The 19,579-nt window shown below is 40.6% G+C and overlaps 1 protein-coding gene across 2 annotated transcripts in view; it reads right to left on the bottom strand.

Moving 5' to 3' along the window:
* The window catches only part of LAMA3 (laminin subunit alpha 3), a 256,339-nt gene that overhangs the window by 41,423 nt on the left and 195,337 nt on the right, over nt 1–19,579 (bottom strand). For both annotated transcript variants that reach the window (XM_088019656.1, XM_028098310.2), the window contains 14 exons: nt 17,493–17,599; nt 14,474–14,524; nt 13,429–13,580; nt 9,349–9,459; nt 9,131–9,242; nt 8,742–8,909; nt 7,378–7,574; nt 6,048–6,164; nt 5,273–5,427; nt 4,849–4,990; nt 3,959–4,061; nt 2,115–2,231; nt 1,851–2,030; nt 1,192–1,334 (listed from right to left, as the gene is read on the bottom strand). In XM_088019656.1, the coding sequence (XP_087875782.1) occupies nt 1,192–1,334; nt 1,851–2,030; nt 2,115–2,231; nt 3,959–4,061; nt 4,849–4,990; nt 5,273–5,427; nt 6,048–6,164; nt 7,378–7,574; nt 8,742–8,909; nt 9,131–9,242; nt 9,349–9,459; nt 13,429–13,580; nt 14,474–14,524; nt 17,493–17,599 (1,855 nt within the window). The remainder of the gene's footprint in view (nt 1–1,191; nt 1,335–1,850; nt 2,031–2,114; nt 2,232–3,958; nt 4,062–4,848; nt 4,991–5,272; nt 5,428–6,047; nt 6,165–7,377; nt 7,575–8,741; nt 8,910–9,130; nt 9,243–9,348; nt 9,460–13,428; nt 13,581–14,473; nt 14,525–17,492; nt 17,600–19,579) is intronic.

Below are 19,579 nucleotides of genomic sequence, written 5' to 3' on the forward strand. Positions count from 1 at the left end.
TGAAGTGGCTGGCCCAAAGTCCCACAGCTCAGAAGTGACAGAGCTAGGATCAAAACCAAGACAATCTGGTTTGGTTAACAAGCTCTTGACCATGGTGTTATTATATGCTTCAAATTTTGTTGGATAAATTAGTGAATGAACTTCTATAGAAGGGCAAAAGCTAGAAACATAATAGTTTTCATTTGGTTTATATAAAGCATGAGTCGGTGTGAAAAAGTAGTGTCTTCCAACTGTGCCTTATGCTCTTTGTTTTCCTGTTAAAGGTTTTTTTTTTTTTTTTTAAGATTTTATTTATTTATTTGACACACACAGAGAGAGAGAGCACAAGCAGGAGGAGTGGCAGGCAGAGGGAGAGGAAGAGGGAGAAGCAGGGTCCCTGTGGAGTGCAGAGCCCGATGCAGGGCTCCATCCCAGGACCCTGGGATCATGACCTGAGCTGAAAGCAGACGCTTAACTGACTGAGCCACCCAGACGCCCCACTGTTAAAGGTTTTACGTTGGGAGTATTCCTCTTTCCCAGATGTAAGGGCTCAAAAGAAGTAATAGTGAGCCTTGGAATCAACCACAGTGTCCTTAGGGCAGTGATACTCTGACTTGGTTTCCCAACCCTCTGTCTCTGAATATCTCCCAGGGGGTAGATGAAAAATGGAAGATGTTTCATTAATATTATTTTAGGACAAAACAAATTCTTGAGAGAGAAGTGTCAGGAATTCAGGTAAACACTGTCAGGTGAAAATGAGAAAGGCTGATGAATTTGTGTTCCAATGAAGAAAATCTGCTATAATCCTCTGTCCTTAGTAAAGGTGGATTCTACAACTTTCAAGCTGTAATAAGAAACTAGGGCCTGTGCAATATCACATCAGCACATTCTGATGATAGAACCCTTACTCGAACTTGCAATAACACTTCCCAACGAGGGTCTGGAGGAGACCCCTTCTTCCCGCCTGCATAAACTCAATGGGGAGGAAACTGCTTCAGGTCTCTGACATACCAGATCATTTACGGCATGAAGGTAACGTGCACTTTTGAAGGTTGACAGGAGGAAGTCAACTTTCGCATTCCAAACAACCAAAAAATTAGAGCAAGAAGGACGACGAGTTCATGTGTAAACAAATGCCTTCCCTTTCTTGATGAATGTAGTGACTTCTCAAAGACGGAGCCTTAGTGCCTAGCAATGTGGGGACATGCCTACCTTATTTGCAGCATCTCTGGCCTGCTGAATTAGCTCCCGGATACGGTCCACATTATCAGAGATGTTGCCCAGTGGCAACAGCTGTTGGTTGATACTTTCAATCTTGCTCAAAAGATCGGGCAGTTTGTTGGTTAATTTATTTACTGTGGGTGAGATTACAAACAAATTTATAATTGCGAGTTGAGAAAAGGTTAAATACAGATTTTCTCATTGACACTATTTGTCAAGTGTTATGTTTGGTTCCTAAATATTGGATAGGATGGCTCAGAGTCAGGTAATACCTTTCCTAAATACATCATGGATTTTAGCTTGCTATCTAGTTATCAGATCATCTTTCTTGACCACTACAGAAGAAAATAAATCTTTGTTTTTTGATCCTTAATATCAATTATAATTTAACACCTCATGATTAAGGGATCTGTATCTCCACTCTATAAAAGAAAAAATCAATAGCAATGTTAATGGGTTAAAAAAAAATCCTACCTAGTCTTTCCAATTAATAGAATGCCCATATTCTTTGAATGTATTACGTGAAGCTGCTTTCTAATATTTTAATTTCTAATTTTGGGCTTTACAAGGGAAGAATTTAAATAAATCAACCAAAGCACATAACAATGCAGAAACTGGATAAGATGTCCTGGCCAAAAGATGCCTGATACCTGAGTTATCCACGTCGGTGAGAGCCTTGTTGAAGTCTTCACTTTGTGTTCTCCCATAGGTATCCTTAATTCTTGTCACATCTGTCTGAATGGGGCCGAGCCCGTCGAGCACCTCATTTGTGATGTCGTTGGCATTTCTGACCATGCTCTTTGCGCTACTGATCATACCACTGATGTCATCTAATGCACACACACAGAGGGAGGTGTAAGTATCTGAAATGCTCGACAAAAGAAGCCAGGTCTGGTGGGTAGGGAGATGCTGACCTCTCTGTATCCCACGAAGGTCGTCGCGGATGGCAGTGAGATTGGTGTCAATTAGCCCTTTCTGAACTGTCAGAACTTTCAGAGTCTGCTGTAGGTTGTTGAGAGCTGGGCTGATTTCTACAATAAAGCATCATGAGGCAATTACCTATGGATTTTGACCTTCCATTGGTATTGGTGGCGCCTGAAGTAGCCAGCAACGGCAGACCACTGAGCAGACCTGCATCTCAGAGATGCCCGCTGTGTGTGCCTAGACCCACAGCTCCACTGGACTCTGGTTACAGAGGCCAGGAGCATTCCCAAGCCTGTGGTCCCAGACTCCTCAGAAATGCCCATGAAGAGAGGGAGAGGTTTAACTTCCACATATCATTTAGGGGAGGTTTAACTTCCACTCTGCTCAGGGCAATTGTCTCTGCTTAGGGAAGGAAAGGGAGGCGATTGTCTTATTCACTGCTGTGTCACAGTGCATTGTCTGGCACTAGTCTGGGCTTAATATTAGTACATACTTACTGAATGAATGAATAATGCAGAAAGGATGCCTCTTCAGTCGGAATATAATAAAGAAGTGCTGTTGAGAGAACCTTATCCAAGCAAATAGACATACAAAGTAGGCATTGTTTCTGTTCATTTCCAGACTGTCACATTTAAGGCGATTCAGTGAAAGGGAGGGAGTTCACAGGCATTCCTAGCTGATAATATTGCCACTTCGGGGTCATGCAAAATGACCAGTGAATGCTTTAAGACCCAAGTGATGATATATGGCTTAAATTATGATTCCAGGACTGATTTAAATAACAATGTAGACAAATACCATACGATCTCTCTTACATGTGGAATCTACAAACATGCCCAAAATGAAAACAACAAGCTCATAGATACAGGGAACATATTAGTGGCTGCCTGAACCCGGGGGTGGGGGTGGGAAAAATGGGTGAAGGGGATCAAAAGGTAAAAAGAAGCAAGCAAGCTGGTAGAAAACAAAAGAAAAAAATACCAGTGTAGTTAGCATCCTTAACCCTATCTAAAACACCAATCCTCACCTCTTAGCTCAGATTCTGTAAAGGGAATAGATGTTATACCAGGAAATTTTAATTCCTGCAACTTGCTAAGCAAATCATTCTATGTCACTACACATTTTTTTGGATGTAATTTTTCATGCATTGAATTTTTTTAAATGAAAAAAAGATAAATACATTTATTTACTGTCAGAAGGCATCTAACCACTAAAGGGCCTAAGATGATTTCTTGGCCATGAAGGAACAGGAGAGACCAGAGAAAAACCAAGAGATAGCATTTTCAGAACACTAGAATTTCGTGAGGTTGAGATGGTTTAATTGTTTTGTAAAAAATTAAATAAATGGGAAATTTTCAAAGATAAAATTTATGATTCAAAAATTCTCATGCTTCACAGTGGTAGTGATTTTGGTACTTTTACTTACTAAGGTTCTAGGACTTAAGAAATTTTAAAGCACCAATGACCTGGAACTATTATCTGGGCCTTCAAAGAGAAACCAGACCTGCACACACCTCTATGCTGTGTGGGTCTCCAATGCCATGGTCACATGTGGATTAAATGAAACAGGCCCCCAGGTCCAGGCCCAAACAGGTCTGTCGCCCTCAAGATTTATGTATACTCATGAAGTTCTAGTTAATTTAGTATATGTGAGAATGTTGGGTGGCAACAATAAATCTATAAAATAGACCATGAATTTCCAGAGTGTCATCTGCATTGACACTGAGATTCAAGAAGAGCATTAGCTGCTAAAATTTGCTGCTTCTCCTGGTCTTACCGGTCGTTTTCAGGCCCTTGGCTATCCCAGCCACCCCCTACCCACCAACTCTAATACCTTGCCGGAGCTGCTTCTGTGTTATCTTGGCTTGCTTTAAGAGTTTATCACTGTCGGAACTCAGAGTTTTCGCTTTTCTTGGAAGATCTTCCTTTATCACTGTCTGAAAGCAAAGCATTTATCAGCCTTGAGCATGTGGCACGCCTTAGGAAATGTGGAGTGAGATTTTCATCCTACTCTGAAAACCCTATCTTCCGCCTTTAAAGGATGAGGTTCAAAGGTGGGGAGGAGCCTTAAGACTGTTTCTTAAAAGATACAGTTAGGGCTGTAGGTAGATACTTGTCTCTTGGGGAGGTGGACCCTTCCCTGGTGACAGACTGACAAATTATGTGACACCTGTCTCATTTTTCTGCCTGTTGTCTGCACAATACCCTCTACAATAACTGAGACAGAACTGAATTACTTTTAGGTTTTCAATATTTGGGAGAGAAACATCTTTAACCTTCCAAGAAGGCCTGTCCCATAATTCTTTGATGTCTACTATTTTGTTCTTTATTTTTAGGTATAGGACTATTACATGGTGCAGAGAAGATCCCATAGGACTCCAAGACATGCCTAGGTGTTATGACAAATGACAGGAAATAAATGTTTACCAAACTGTATATAAAATCTCTTTTTTGGGAAATGTCAATACTTAATCACAGCCTATATCATTCCTAGAAAGGGGCAGGATATACTACTCATCATTGATAATCAGTGTCATTTCCATTTGGTTTTACAAATTGTTCTTTTAACTGTGCTACACATATCAAAACAGTCAAGTGAATACAGAAATGGTCCACATCTAGAGCAAGTTCAAGTCTATTCAATACAGGTTCTGATTTAAAATAATGCTTGGTTATCTTCCTCAGTGCATACAAAAAAGAAAAGGTGCCAGTGCATGTGCCCACCTGGAGGGCTGCCTCGGACGCGCTGGTGGCCTTGTTGGCAGCATCCTCAGCCACTTTGATTGCGTTGAGGATGTTCTCATAGGCGGTGGCGGCATCCACCGCACAGCGCACCAGCTCATTCCCACTGGTGTTCCTCTTGATCCTGGAAGACCGTATGGGTGAAGGGCTCCAGCAGCCCCCACAGCTTGCAGCTGAGGCCCCTTCCATCACCGCCCCTGCCCCGCCCCAGCCTCTCGGATTCAGTGGGCAAATGGGAGACCAGAGGTGGCAAGGACGCATCTGGGAATCAAACCCCTGTTGCAGGTGGGGCTGGGCCCTGGGCCCTGGGTCCCACCCTCTACCCTGTTCTGGAGATCCAGCTGTCGGGGAGGCTTTCACGCTAGGCTCCAGCTACCCGTTCAGTTAGACCTCGGGGGTAACTCACTCCTCCAGCTGCTTTGCCAACGCTTGTAAGGACTGTGCATGCGCTTCTGCCTCCGCCACCAGGGACGCTTTGCTGGTGGACTGGGAAAGTTCTCTCACTTTGCCACTTAGCCCATGTCTTTCTTCATTTAAAGTGGCAGCTAACTTTTCATATTCCTATGTTTTCAGGTAAACAGAGACAGTGTCAATTTAAGCAAAGAATGTACATGCCGTTTTCTTAAACTCTGTCATAAACTTCAGGCTCCCAGGATGCATTACTTCAGTAGTGGTGCTGATAATATTTTTCTAAGTTTTCCCACCATTTGAACATTTTTCTTATGATGGGTAGCCCCTTTGATAAATTTTATAAAAGCACACAGTTATCATTAGTGTAAAGTTGTTTTTTCTGGCTTAGAAGTTTTTTTCTGATTTAAAAACAGCTATTATAAAAGGTATTTTCCAAATACCCGTTGGGCTGCTAATGTGGTCAATCTTTGATCAGTCCTAAATAGGTTCCGCTAATAAAAGTAGGCTTGATATTTTAAAAACAGCATTCCAATTTTGTTTTGTTATCACAAAAGCAACATTTGCTCACTGTGGGCTAATTAGGTGGCACGAATAGACATAGGGAGGACACTTCATTTGCACCCCTGCACCCCAAGGGTAAACACTTTGGTTTATTTCCTTCCATCTAAAAGACATATGTTGCAGAAAAAACACAGGTCAGTCTATCTCCTGGTTTCCTCGGATATGATCTGAATGTTTTTTCAATTTTCTGGAGAACGAGTTTCGTCTACCTCCTGGCTTTTCCCTATCCGCTGCAAAAGCATGTTGGTCTGCAGTAAGGAAGAGTCCGCGGTGGCTAGGTACTTGGAGAAATCACTCTGCAGGGAATTCATTTCTTGAACTTGCGTCTGGAGAGAATAAAAAGAATATCTGCTTGAACTGCATGGTATGTTATCAGAAGGCAGAGGCATAACTAGACCACAGCATAGAAGTAATTTCAGAGCCAGAACGTTCTCTTGAACTTAAAGATCATCTAGGCAACTACAGAGTGAGGGGAAATCAGTTCACTTTGCTGTGTGGGTGTGTTGTCATGGTTTCATGGTTTCCTCAAACTCCATGCCCGGGAAACAATAGTTAGCACTGTAGAAGAAGCTTTCTATACCAGTGCGACTCAGCCAGTGAGGTGAGTCAGCTCTGGTTTGTGAAGCAGAATGAGGGATTGTCACTAAACAAATCAGCACCAACCACCACCATGCTCTACGTGCCAGGCCCCACGAGGACACAGAAGCGCTTCAATGTCCTCAACAAGAGAGCACACAGGACCTGGGAAGGCCAGGCGAGGAGCCGCTAAAGCTCCGAGACCTACAAAATTGGATCACACTCCCATCATCACCAGTGACTTCCAACAGCAGAGTTGCTGTCTAAAGAGGCTTCGGTAGTTAAGGGTATTGCCATCTACTAAGATATTATTTATTTTCTTTTACCAAATTCTTCCTGTTGGGGGCCAGTCCTGTGTTATTCCACTCTGACCTTACTGCCATTTTATAACGCCTCACACTCGTGTTGCTATCTCAGCATACAATGTGCACCACTGGAAAAATATATATACTATGAAATCTCGAGCCCTAAACCCTGTCTCTGCAGCTCCTGCATGAGGCCCGTATTTTAATCTACTTCCTGTAAGGCAGATAAAGGCTTAAAATGCCTTTGCTGGTGACTATGATAATGATGTTTACCCAGCTGACACAAAAAGTCAGTTATTTAAAACATATATTATATACATGGATTTAATTATAGCAATATTGATTTCATTTCTCGTCTACTTGGCAACATTATTCCTCCAGTACTCCATTAGCCCGGGGCAGGGGTAAAGCAATTTGTTCCACTTTCTCTGTGGTTTAAGTTCACAATCTTTTCTGGTGACTGAGGAGGAGTAAGAATGACTTTGGTGTTGCCTTTAATTCCTGATTCCTGTTCGATGAGCATCTGTTGGATGGACAGGTGAGCACAGACTCAATGTACAGACGGGCCCCCGGCCAGGCCACTTTGTTAATGATAAAGATCCCTGCTTCCTCAGCCTTGTCATTAATGAAAGCGTGCAGATGCTGACCGTGGACCCACCTTGATGGACTCCAAAGCCTTCTCATTCTCTCGGTTGAGGCCAGTGGCCTGCTTTGCTTGCGCAGCTGCCTTCTGTAGCACGGCACGCAGGTCACTGAGTTTGGCTTCATAGTCATGTAAAGAATCCCGTATATTCTTAACAAGTGCCCTGTTCTCCCCTTGGTGGTCTTCCAGCCAGCTCTTTATCCGAGTCAGCACTGGAATACATCACGTTTTTTCAATTGAGAGATGAGTACCTTGAAGCTCAACTATAAAGACTACAGAAGAATTGAGTTTCCACTCATTTTCATGGTTTTCCTTGAACTTGCAAGTGAACAGGAAAGGAAACTAACATTGATGCGGTGGCTGCTGTGTGCGTGTCTGTGTGTGCACACATAACCCACATGAAAACAGTCACATCAGTCTTAGGTTTCGGATACGGAAAGGACAGCCCGCGAAACTCAGTTGTATGGCCAGTCCGTCTTGGCATCTGAATAAGACCTGCAGAGTATAAAGCACATGCTCCTAACACTACTACTAACACTACCAACTAACTACTACTACTAACTACTACTAACTACTACTAACTACTACTAACTACTACTAACTGCAAACTAACACTGTCTCCTCAGTCAAAAGCAAAGACTAAGATTAAATTTGACCACAAATGCTAAAAGAAAACTGTTACCTTCTGTATATTAACCATTGACATACCATTTTACTAGAGAAGAAAGATCAGTACTTGAAAATCTATGCAACAGACTTATTATTTCTCACAGTTTTGAACTAATGAAGCATTTTCCCTAAGCAGAACCTTTAGATATATTCAGGATCTACACCCAGTGTTTGGTTTCTGCAATAGTAGTGTTAATATCAATTTGTGATTCCAAACCCCAATGGTGGTGAGGTGACCATTAAAAAATGATATCATGAGAAAGTTGGGTAGAGCTGAGTGAAGGAAGAATAAAGACGTAGTTAAAAAGGAAAAGAAGGTCTCAGTATCTAATGTCTTAGGAGAAGAATCTTTTTTTCTTGCATAATGGTAAGATGTTATATTCTTACCACCTCTTGGAAGTGTGGAAGGGCTACCCATTCTCACATGATGCTCTAAAAGTCGTGTATGCTGGGGCACATGGGTGGCTCAGTCAGGTGAGCGTCCAACTCTTGATTTTGGTTCAGCACAGAGTCTGCTTGAGATTGTCTCCCTCTCTCTGTGCCCCCCCCACCTCTAAAATAAATACATAAATCTTTAAAATAAAAAGAATCCTGCACGGTGAAATGACGAGCCTCTCCACCTGTACCCAGGGACCTGACATTGTACTTAGCACGCTGTATTTCAAGCCCATTAGAACGGACTGCAAGCAAGGATTTGGGAATGTCCTTACAGAGCCGAGCCTCTGTTTTTTCAGCTTCTGCTTCTTTCAGGTGCTTTCCAAAGTTGCGGTTCCGTAGCTCTGTCATCATGCGCTCTGCTTCAGCCCACTCTCTGGAAAAATCCCCTGAAGGCAGGTTGTTTCCTTCCCCACTTGTCCCAGAGATCTGCTTCAAGAGAACTAGAAAACATTGAGTAGTTTATTAAACTGGGAATTCTGGACTCCAGTCGACTACTAAAAAACAAAAAAATACAGATTTTTATGGAGGGTTCATATCAGTTTTTTAGTGTCACTACAGGATCTTTTTCATAATGTTGAACTCTTAAGGAGAAATTCTTTCAGGGCACAGAACAGGCTATGTAATAAAAAAACATATTTAATTGGACTGAGTAACTCCTTACTGTGCACATTCTGGATGACATTTTTAATCTTTGTGTCCAGCTCTTTCGCGCTTTGGGTTGTCCGATCAACATTGTTGTGTAATGCTTGTGCTTTTCTAGAATTTACTTGAACCTATATGAAAAATACATTGATTAGCAACAAACCATGTTGATGGGGGAATACAAACAATATTTTGGGGACAACAACAACAGTTAACATTATTGAGTTAACACATTACCTTTTCTTGCAAAGTTTCAAATTCGCGATTCAAACTACCCAGTTCCTTTCCTAGACCATCCATTTTTAATCCATGATTTGAAATGGCAGAACGGTAGGTGAGCAACTGATTCTGAAAGTAACATGCAAAGTTATTCTCACACTAGAGCAGAAATTTGGCATAAGTCCTATCCACTTGGTAATCCTGGTAACGATACAGAAAGATTCATTTAGCAAGCCCAGTGCTGGTCCACAGGAAAAAACTGGATTCTTTGAAATCAGCTACTTGAAGAATCTACTTTTTTTTTTAAGATTTTATTTATGTATGTATTTATCTATTTATGAATTTAGAGATAGAGGGTGTGGGGAAGGGGCAGAGGGAGAGGGAGAGAGAGAATCTTAAGCAGAGTTGGTGCTAAGTGCAGAGCCCGACACGGGGCTCCATCTCACGACCCTGAGATCATGACCTGAGCCAAAATCAAGAGTCAGATGCCCAACTGACTGAGCCAAACAGGTGTCCCAAGAATCTACTTTATGACGCAAGTTGTGACAAGGTTCTAAAATAAACTTAAAAACATAAGGAGACAAGAGATACTTTACTTGAGTTAGTGACCTAACCTTAAAGAAATGAGGGTGGTACCACTGGTACCACCACCAGTCTGGATGTATTACTTTCCAGACTATAATACATTCCATTGCTTTTAACCTATATTCAACTTTATGAAACTAAAAGCAGTGCCTAAGGCTACTCTAATAAAGGACCCATTCGATTCAAAGAACCTAATGGCAGGAAGGGAACTGAGAGCTCATTTAATCAAATGCTCTCATATCACAAATGAGAAAATGGAAGCCCAAAGAAATTGGGTGACTTGTTCATGCCACAGCTGTAGGGCTGATCAGTGATTGCTTAGGGACCAGAATCCAGGTTCCCTGTCATTTTGTGCATTATTGCACATAATATCTAGAGTAGTGATTGTTTTCATTTTTTTGGAAAAAAAAACTCGTTAATACCTTGAAGAAATGCACAGGAAAAAGCAATACTATTACCACCACTTGCATGTGAGAGAGCCAGTGTTGGGGGGAAAACACAGGTTTTACAGCTTAGGTCCAAACCCGAGGTCTGCCGCTTTGTAGATAAGCCTCACTGAGTTTTAGCTCCTTCATCAGTAAATTGGGGAGTATAATATTAAGCTGCGGGGTTGTTTTGATGATATTGTAAAGGGTCACGTACACATGAACATTCAAAAATGTTATTCCCCTTCTCACACTTATTCTTAGGGAATTTTCACAGTGTATGTGTGATCTAGCAAGAAGATAGTTCTATTTTAATTCTACTATGGGAAAGCTGAGGCATATCATTATATATACCTGGATAAGTACAGTGGGTAAAGCGTGGTCTTTGGAATTTGACCTTGGCTCGAATTCTAGAACCACCTTGTACTAGCTGTGTGATGGTGGGCAAGTTACTTAGCTTTAACATGCCTGGTAAATGAAGATAACACTATTTTCCTCATAGGACATTGTGAGAATTCAATAAAGCACTTATCACAGAGTCTGGCTCATCAGGCCGGTACTAAAATGCTGGTTCCCTGTCCTTCACTGAAGAAGTGCAGGGTTATATTGATGACATCAAAGTGACTCCAGTGACTTCTTTTTCTCTCAAAACAAAATGGCCTTTTTCCTCTCTATATTAAGCCTGTAAATCATGGGCTAAAATTTACCCTGATGGGATGGAAAAGAGCCATTTTTCTAGCATGATTTTTTGCCATATAAAGTTCACCCTTGAACAACATAGGTTTGAACTGCATATGTCCACTTACAACTGGATTTTTTTTTCAATAAATATTTTGGAAAATTTTTCGGAGATTTGTAACAATTTGAAAAAACTCAAAGATGAACCATGTAGCCTAGAAACAACAAAAAAAATTAGAATAAGTTAGGTATTATTATAAGAATACAGTATATAATACTGTATTGTGTTAATGTGGTAACTATTTTTGCTATTGCTAAGGCTTCTGGTCATCAGTAGCTTACTAATAGTTAAGCTTTTGAGGAATCAGAATTTATATGCAGATTTTCAACTGTGCAGGGGGTCAGGGCCTCAAACCTCCACATTGTTCAAGGGTCAACTGTATACTCAGTTATAAGCACTAATGGGTTTAGAATCAGCCATTTCAAGAGCACTTATTAAACTTTCCCCAAAGCCTCTTTCACTATGTCTGGTTTAGGGTTTATCTCCTCCACTGAATTCTTTCACTTCAATGAGTAAATTTTTTTTTTCATTTCCATGATTTTTAACTGGATCTTTTCATATCTACCCCTCTTGTTTGGTTTCTAGTGTTTTTAACAATTTTCTAATTTCTGTTCTTTCGACTGAATTGTTATTCTTCAAAGTAATTTTCAGATTGTCTTAGGATTTTCATTTTATCTAGAGGGAACTCATCTCTTAATGGTTGCTTCTGTTGGATGTCTTTTGTGTTGATATTTGTCTATTCCAATGTCTGCGGTAAATATTGTCTCCCTTTCTCTCTGCGCTCTCTGTGCCCTGACCAGTGACCTTAAGGTCATCACCACTCCCACCCATGATCCCCAAGGCCAGAACCAGGTCTTACATTGGCAGCTTCGGACTTGTACACTATGGTGATGTTGAGGATGTCACATTCCAGTACAGACCCTGGTTTGTGAATCATGTCCAGGTCTGTAGCTTTTCTAGTTTCTCATATACTCATTGCTCAACAATGAACACTGGGCATTTCAAGGTTTTTTGTTTTTTTTTTTTTAAGGTTCCATTCATAGGAGAAGTGCCCTCAGTTTCCCCCAGAGAGCCTGACTCTGGCTCTGTGGGGCACTTCAGGCCCTATTGCTTCTCCTCTTGGGTATCCTCTGGGCCACCTTCTTTCCAAGTGCACATAGAATATTGTCCCAGAGGAACCATATCCTGGGCTATGAAACAAACCTCAACATATTTTTAAAAACTGGAATCATATAAAGTATGTTCTTTGAACACAATAGAATTAAATTAGAAATCAATAACAAGAAGTTACCTGGAAAATGCCCAGTTTGGAAATTAACCAACACATTTCCAAATAATTCAGGGGTCAAAGATATGTCATAAGGAAATTAGAAAATCTTTCGAATTGAACAAAAATGAAAACACAACACTTCAAAATGTGTGGAATATAGCTGAGGTAGTGCTTTGGGGGAAATTCATAACATTAAATGCTTATATTAGAAACAAGAAAGGTTTGAATCAGTAAGATAAGATTCATCTCAAGAAATTAGAAAATGAATAGCCAATTAAACCCCCAAGCAAGCAGGAGGAAGAAAAAATATAAAAAAACAGCAGAAATCAATGAAATCAAAAACAGAAAAATAATGGGGAAAGTCAATGAAATAAGATCATTAAAACTGATAAACCTCTAGCCAGAATAATCAAGAAAAAGAGCTAAGACATAAATTATCAATATCAGGAATGCATGAGAGGATATTACTACAGGATTTTGCAGATATTAAAAGGATAAGATGGAAAAACTATGAACAGTTTTATGTCAATACATTTGATAATTTAGATGAAATGAAAAAATTATTTGAAAGGCACAAATTACCAAATATCACTCTAGAAGAAATAGATAACCCCAACAGTCCCATATCTATTTTTTTAAAGATTGGACTTATGGTTTATTGAAAAAAAAAAACTCAAAAAACAAAAAAAATCTTCCAACAAAGAAAATCCCAGGCCCACAGGCTTTCATTGGAAAATTCCAATCAAACATTTAAAGAATGAATACCAATGTAATACAAATCTGTTTTCGATTCTTCTGAATGCAAGATACTTAGCTAAGGGTTCTAGAAGAAAAATTAGCCCAGAAACATGCAGTAAGTAAAGAATGTTCACTTAGAAGCATCAGTTTTGTGTGTTCACTAGTACTTTCCAGCAGTAAAAATCTAGTCATCATTTGGATCAAAGGAACGAAAGCCCCCTGAGCCTTAAACAGTCAACATCTCCCCATCTCCTGCTTGAGGGGTACTCATGCATGCAGCATCTATCCACCAAGGAGCTATTCTGGGCCTGGCATTTGTGCTGGGTGCCCAGGGTATTTACCCTCAGGTCCTTGATCTGGGTCTCCAAGTGTTTCATCTGCTCCAGAGAGCCAGTACTGGCACTCAGGCCGTGCAGCTGAGACTTGACCAGGTGTAGTTCATCACCCATGGTGGCCAGGTCGTTCAAGAGTGTCATCACACAGCTGTCACAATCTGTAGGGGCCACAATCAAAGGCAAACGTGCTGCAGGCTGGTGCCCCAGGAATGCTAACAGAACACAAAAGCTGTACAGCCCAGTCAATATGCACAGAGGACATGACAGGCAAAAATCACAATCCTGGACGTCTTGGTAGGGATGCAGATTCTGCAAAAGAGAGATCTCTAGACGGGGAGCATTTTAAAAAGAAGTGGTGGAGTGGGGGAAATGGGTAAAGGGAGTCAAAAGGCACAAACTTCCAGTTATAAGATAAATAAGTCCTGGGGATGTAATAATGTACAACAGGGTGACTATAATTAACAACACTGTATTGTATATTTGGAAGTTGCTAAGACAGTGTGTCTTAAAAAGTTCTTATCACTAGAAAAAAAATTTGTTTAACTATGTGAGGCTATTAACTAAACTTATTGTGATAAATCATTTCACAATATATACAGATATCAAATCATTATGTGGCACACTTTAACACATGTTGCACGTCAATTATATCTCAATAAAATTGGGAACCATGGTGATTCTATGCAACATGTTACTGATTTTGTATGTGGAAAAATAATAATAAATAGCTTTTATTTGTCAAGAGCTTGCCATTTACCAGGCACTGGGATAAGAGATTTATCAGCATTTTCCCAGCAAATCTGTGAGGTACGTATAGTTATTATGTCCCTTTTACAAATGATGAAACTGAGGCTTGGAGAAATCAGGTCACTTTGCCCAGGGTCATACAGCTATGAGTTGACAGAGGCCGGACTTGACCCTAAGAAGTCCTCCCCCCACTTCCCCCCACCATTGCTTTCCCAGCCCGGAAATTGCACATCCCAGCACGAGGCTCACATATCTTAAACTAAACCCCACAAGTCAGAAAGGAGAGGGGGCTTTCTTTTCTCACCATTACATTCTTCTCCAGGGCCGCTGTCTTTGGGCTCTTGGTTTATACAGTCTGCAAAGAGGGATAACCAAAGAAGATATTATTATTAAATTTCCGCTTCATCTGCTTTTTAACTTGGCTTTCAGAAAAGCTAGTTTGGGAAGATTCGTCACCCAACTATCCAGCATCGCTCGCTCTTCCCTTTTCCCTTCTTTAACCATAACATTGTTCTGGGAGCTTTCCCATCTCCCACCAGTCTTGCTGCAGGAACTTCTCTCGTGATCTCCCTGACCGACCATATATTCAGTTTCTTCTCTAAAGGGTCATGATATTTTTACCTCATTAAAACCCTTAATCATTAGTGTTAAGGCTTTATTTGATAGCTTCCCATATAACTGTTGACATCTCTCCCAGTGGCATTCAAGAACATTCAATAAACATTGACTGAGCACCTTTGGGCGTCCACGGTGTGCCATGGTGTTGTGCCACATACAGGAAATACAAAGCTACTACGACAAAAATCCCTGCTGTCGTGTAGTTCCCTGGTCCCATGGGAGAGGCAGAAAAATCACACAACAGTATGACAGATACTGAGAGAGAGACATATGCACACAATGTTAGTGGACCCACACGGCTAATTACCAGAGATCTAAGCTAGATTTGAGGTTCTCAACTGTAGTCAGGAAAGTCTACTGGTCATCCTTGGACACTCTTTATTCTTTCCATTTCTACTCTTTCTCCCATACCAGGCACCGTTACAATGAACGGTCCTCTCCCCTCCCTCTAGAAAAATAATCTTAACTTCACCACAGGAAATCTCAAAGCTCGAAATTTTCCTAGACACGCTACAAGGAGACTTTCATGTTTTGTCTTCTCAGCAGCAGGCAATAATCCACACTTTGTGTGTATATACATATATTTTAAACCACATTTATTTTTAATTGTAAAATAAATAATGTAAGTTCACCATGGAAAATTTGGGAAAATCAGAAAAATAATATAAAGACATCACCTTTGATCCCACCACTCAAAGACAATGTCTCCCTTCTATATATTTGTAGACTTTTAAATTTATTATATATGTAATCATAGGTTTTTCTTACTCATCCTTTTTTTAAACTCATTATTATGTGTATGTATTGTTACGTCACTTCCATTTTCTCGATTAGACTATAAATGCCTTAGGGCCAGGAAACATGATTTTATTTTCTTCACAATCTCCCACAGCATCTCGAATAGTCTAGGGGGGACTTGGCTCATGCAGAGGATTGATTTATCAGTGCAATTTTATCAACAAGTTTGAGTTTTTAGGTTATTAATTAAAATATGAGTTTTAGGTTATTAATTAAAAGAAAAAGAAAGAATGAAAAAGAGAAAGACAAAAAGCTCGCAGGAACAAAAAGTCTCATGTTGCAAGCATTTTGTTCCATTTGGGAAACACAGAGTTATCCTCACTTCAGGCTGCTTTCGTTGTTGTTGTTGCTGTTGTTGTTGTTGTTGTTGTTGTTGTTGTTACAGTAGGAAACAAAGAGGGTTGAAAAGATACTAATCTCATGAATATGCTGTGTGTGATGTGGAAGCTTCTCTTTGAATAACTCCAGTCACAGTAGAAACTCATTTTTTCTAAAACAGTCCTTTTCATCTTTAAACCCCTGACACGTCTTCCTTAGGATGATTTAAAGTAGATCTCCCTCTAGCTTCCACTCCTTGGGTTCTACCTCTTATGCCACATGAACAAAACCAACCCTTCTCCCACACATCAGCCTTTCAAATACGTCCTTTCCAAGTCTTCACGGTCCCGGTTTGTTGATCCTTCATGTGACATGGCTCTGAGTTTTTTCAAAGTCTTACCCTCTTTCTGAACAAACTGTAGCTTGTCTACTGTCTCCTAGAGACATAAGCCTCAAATGAGGACTTAACATGAGCAGCACACCAGGGAACGGCAGACCACCTGGTTTTAGACTAAGATCATATGAGGCGTCCGTCCTAGGGGCCACCTTACTCTCCTGAGCCATATTGAACTTGGGGCCAATTAAGACCTCAGTCTTTTTCACCTTTTGCCACTAAGCCACATCTCCCTTATCACACACTTATTTTTATGCCATTCAATTATAGGACCACGTGCTTATCCCTAACATAATGGTATCTTGTTAGCACTGGCCCATCGTTCCAGACTGTTGAGTCCCTTGAGTATTCTAAATGTGCCATAGGAGGCATTTTCTGTCTCTCCCAACTTTGTGTCACCTGATAACTGGATGAGCATGCCTTTTATATTTCCATTTAGGTCAACAGTGTTGAACAAGATGGAGCCAAGAATTAAGTCCCAGTGCATGTCAACAGATAACTCATTCTAGACTGATAATAATCCATTTACTCTACATTCCTTTGGAACAGTCACTTGAACAGATCTAATCCACACATTCTGCGTTTAGTTCTTCATCCTGTCCATAACCATAAAATAAGATGTTTAATCTAAGGTTTGGCATTAGATATATCCATGATATTTTCTTGGTAAATCATGTTAATATTCTCTGTCAAAGAAAGAAGAAAACCATCTTCCTTTTTCTTCCAAGTTGTTCCTAATGAACCCATACTAACTCCTAGTAATTGTCTTTTCCTTGGCATGTGAAATCCATCCCAGCTATACCACCCACATCCCAGACATTTACTGCTATCTGAGAAAGAATGTGTTGACTTCTTTAGTTACACACATGAAGAAAACTGATGTGATGATAAGCTTATGATGCCAAGGGAGATCTTAGCAAAATCACCAAAGTAGGAGTTGAGGTTAGTTTGGCTATAATTAGTTGAGTTTTAAAACAATTTATCTTTTTTAAAAAAGCTGACTTGAAGTAAGTTATTTACCAAACTGTAAATACTACCTAAGCATTCCCAAGGTTGTCAAAACAAGGAGACAATTGACAATTTGTTCACTGGACTTGTGTATTATGCCTCCTGGAAATCTGTGCCAGGGTTCCTCGCCTGCTATTTTACACCACACTGATAAACGCAGGGTAACAAAGGTGTCAGTCCATCTTACCTCCAGTCAGGGGGTGACAACTGCCCGACTGGCCATTGCTGTTACAATTGCATGGTTGGCAGCTACCTCCAAGCTTCTGGGGATTCCCAAAATATCCTGGTGCACACCTAACCCAAAATAAAGAAGAAGTGGAGAAACACCCAAAGAACGCATCATTTGTTCCATCCAATTTTCTTCACCTTCTAACTCCCTGTTTGGGACACTGTAACCCCATGACAGAACGGCTGACACTGCCTTGCAGGAACGAATGTGTCTCAATACAGAGATACTTATGACTTGAATGAGAACAGAGAAAGTGGAAGGAGGGCAGAGCTTGGTCCCTCCTCCTTGATATCAGGACAACAAAATCCTCAATTACCCCTAGAGTTGAAGGGCAAATGAACAAAATACACACAGGATCCAGTGGTTTGACCAATATGGAAATCAGGGGTGGATGAATTTTATGCAAGAGTTATGTTCCTGAGGATATCACACAATGAAATATTGCTTACTTTATGGCTAATTTCCTCAAAGAAAAATTTAAAGTAAAATTCATATAATTTCAAAATTTGTTCCAAAGGGGATTTTATTAATATTTCCTACTGGACTATTTCAAGCCTGCATAATCCATATTTGCACTAATTAATTGCTGTGGTGCTGTATTTAACCACCTTAAACAACTGAGAGCAGTTACAGTGCCTACCCTTGGCTTGGAGCCTTTATTATTCTAGATAATTTAGTGATGAGAACTCAGTTCCATATCTAAGTTAAAAGACATTTCCTTGATTCTGAGTTTCTATTTAAAAAAAAAATGACAAACAGGGGCGCCTAGGTGGCACAGTCGGTTAAGCATCTGCCTTTGGCTCGGGTCATGATCTCAGGGTCCTGGGATAAAGCCCTGCAGCAGGCTGCCTCCTCAGTGGGGAATCTGCTTCTCCATCTCCCTCTGCCCCTCCCCACGCTCGTGCTCTCTCTCTCATAAATAAGCAAAATCTTAAAAAAACAAAAGACACATGTTAATCTTCTGGAATTGGGATGGAAACTAAAATATTTCCGTCTATTAGCAAAGTTCCACACCCACTCTATCCCCCACAAATTGTCATTAACTCGATGTGTGTATGGTATCTTATCATCAATGGAATTGACAGAATCAAAAGAATATGGTATTTGACTCTCTTCCCCAAATTTAAGCTTTGCATCAAAGAACTGTTAGGTAATTTACACAGGCTTCACCAATGGGGACACTGGTGATACAGAGCAAAGGGCACAGGCTCTCAGTCTGGGAGATCTGGCTGGACCCCCACCTCCACCATGTGCTGTGTAGCCGTGGGCTGTCATCTTCACCCTTCAAGCTTTGGTTGCCTTCATCTACTCCTGTCATGAAAATGTGAACTCCACAGGGGCATGGATTCTCTGGCTGATACATCGCTAGCACCTGGGAAAGTGCCTGCGCCCGGATTAGGTGCCAGGTAAGTATATGCAGAAGGAATAAGTGAATAATTGCACTAACAGTACCTGTTCTGATGGATGAATATGAGATAAAAATGTAGTGAAGAATCTAATACAATGCCTGCCCATAATAGACACTCAATAAAAAGTAGCTACCATTTTAAGACATGATGAAATATTCATGTATATATGCATCTATATATAATTAGTATCATTTGGAATTATTACATTTCAGAAAGTAGACCAGAAGCAGAAAACCCATGTATTCCCTAATTACCAAGAAGGTAACTATGCAGAGACGGCTTATCTAAGTCTACTGAGCAAGTTGGCGTAAGGCTTTCCTTTGTGTGACAGGCCCCGTATTCTACTTAACAAACCTTCCTATGCAAAAGATCTATTTTTTTTTTTAAGATTTTATTTATTTATTTGAGAAAGAGGTAGTGAAAGCGACAGAGATGACATGAGTGGTGGGGGGGAGAGGCAGAGGAAGAAGGAGAAGCAGACTCCCTGCGGAGCAGAGAGCCTGACACGGGGCTCCAGCCCAGGACCCTGGGATCATGACCTGAGCCGAAGGCAGACACTTAACCGACTGAGCCACCGAGGCGCCCAAAGATCTGTGTTTTAAATACTTTATTTTTAGATGGCTCACCTATATCTAA

Source organism: Eumetopias jubatus, unplaced genomic scaffold (assembly GCF_037043125.1).
Source record: "Eumetopias jubatus isolate StellerSeaLion01/CBP00866 unplaced genomic scaffold, mEumJub1_p1.0 scaffold_16, whole genome shotgun sequence".
NCBI classification, from domain to species: Eukaryota; Metazoa; Chordata; class Mammalia; order Carnivora; family Otariidae; genus Eumetopias; species Eumetopias jubatus.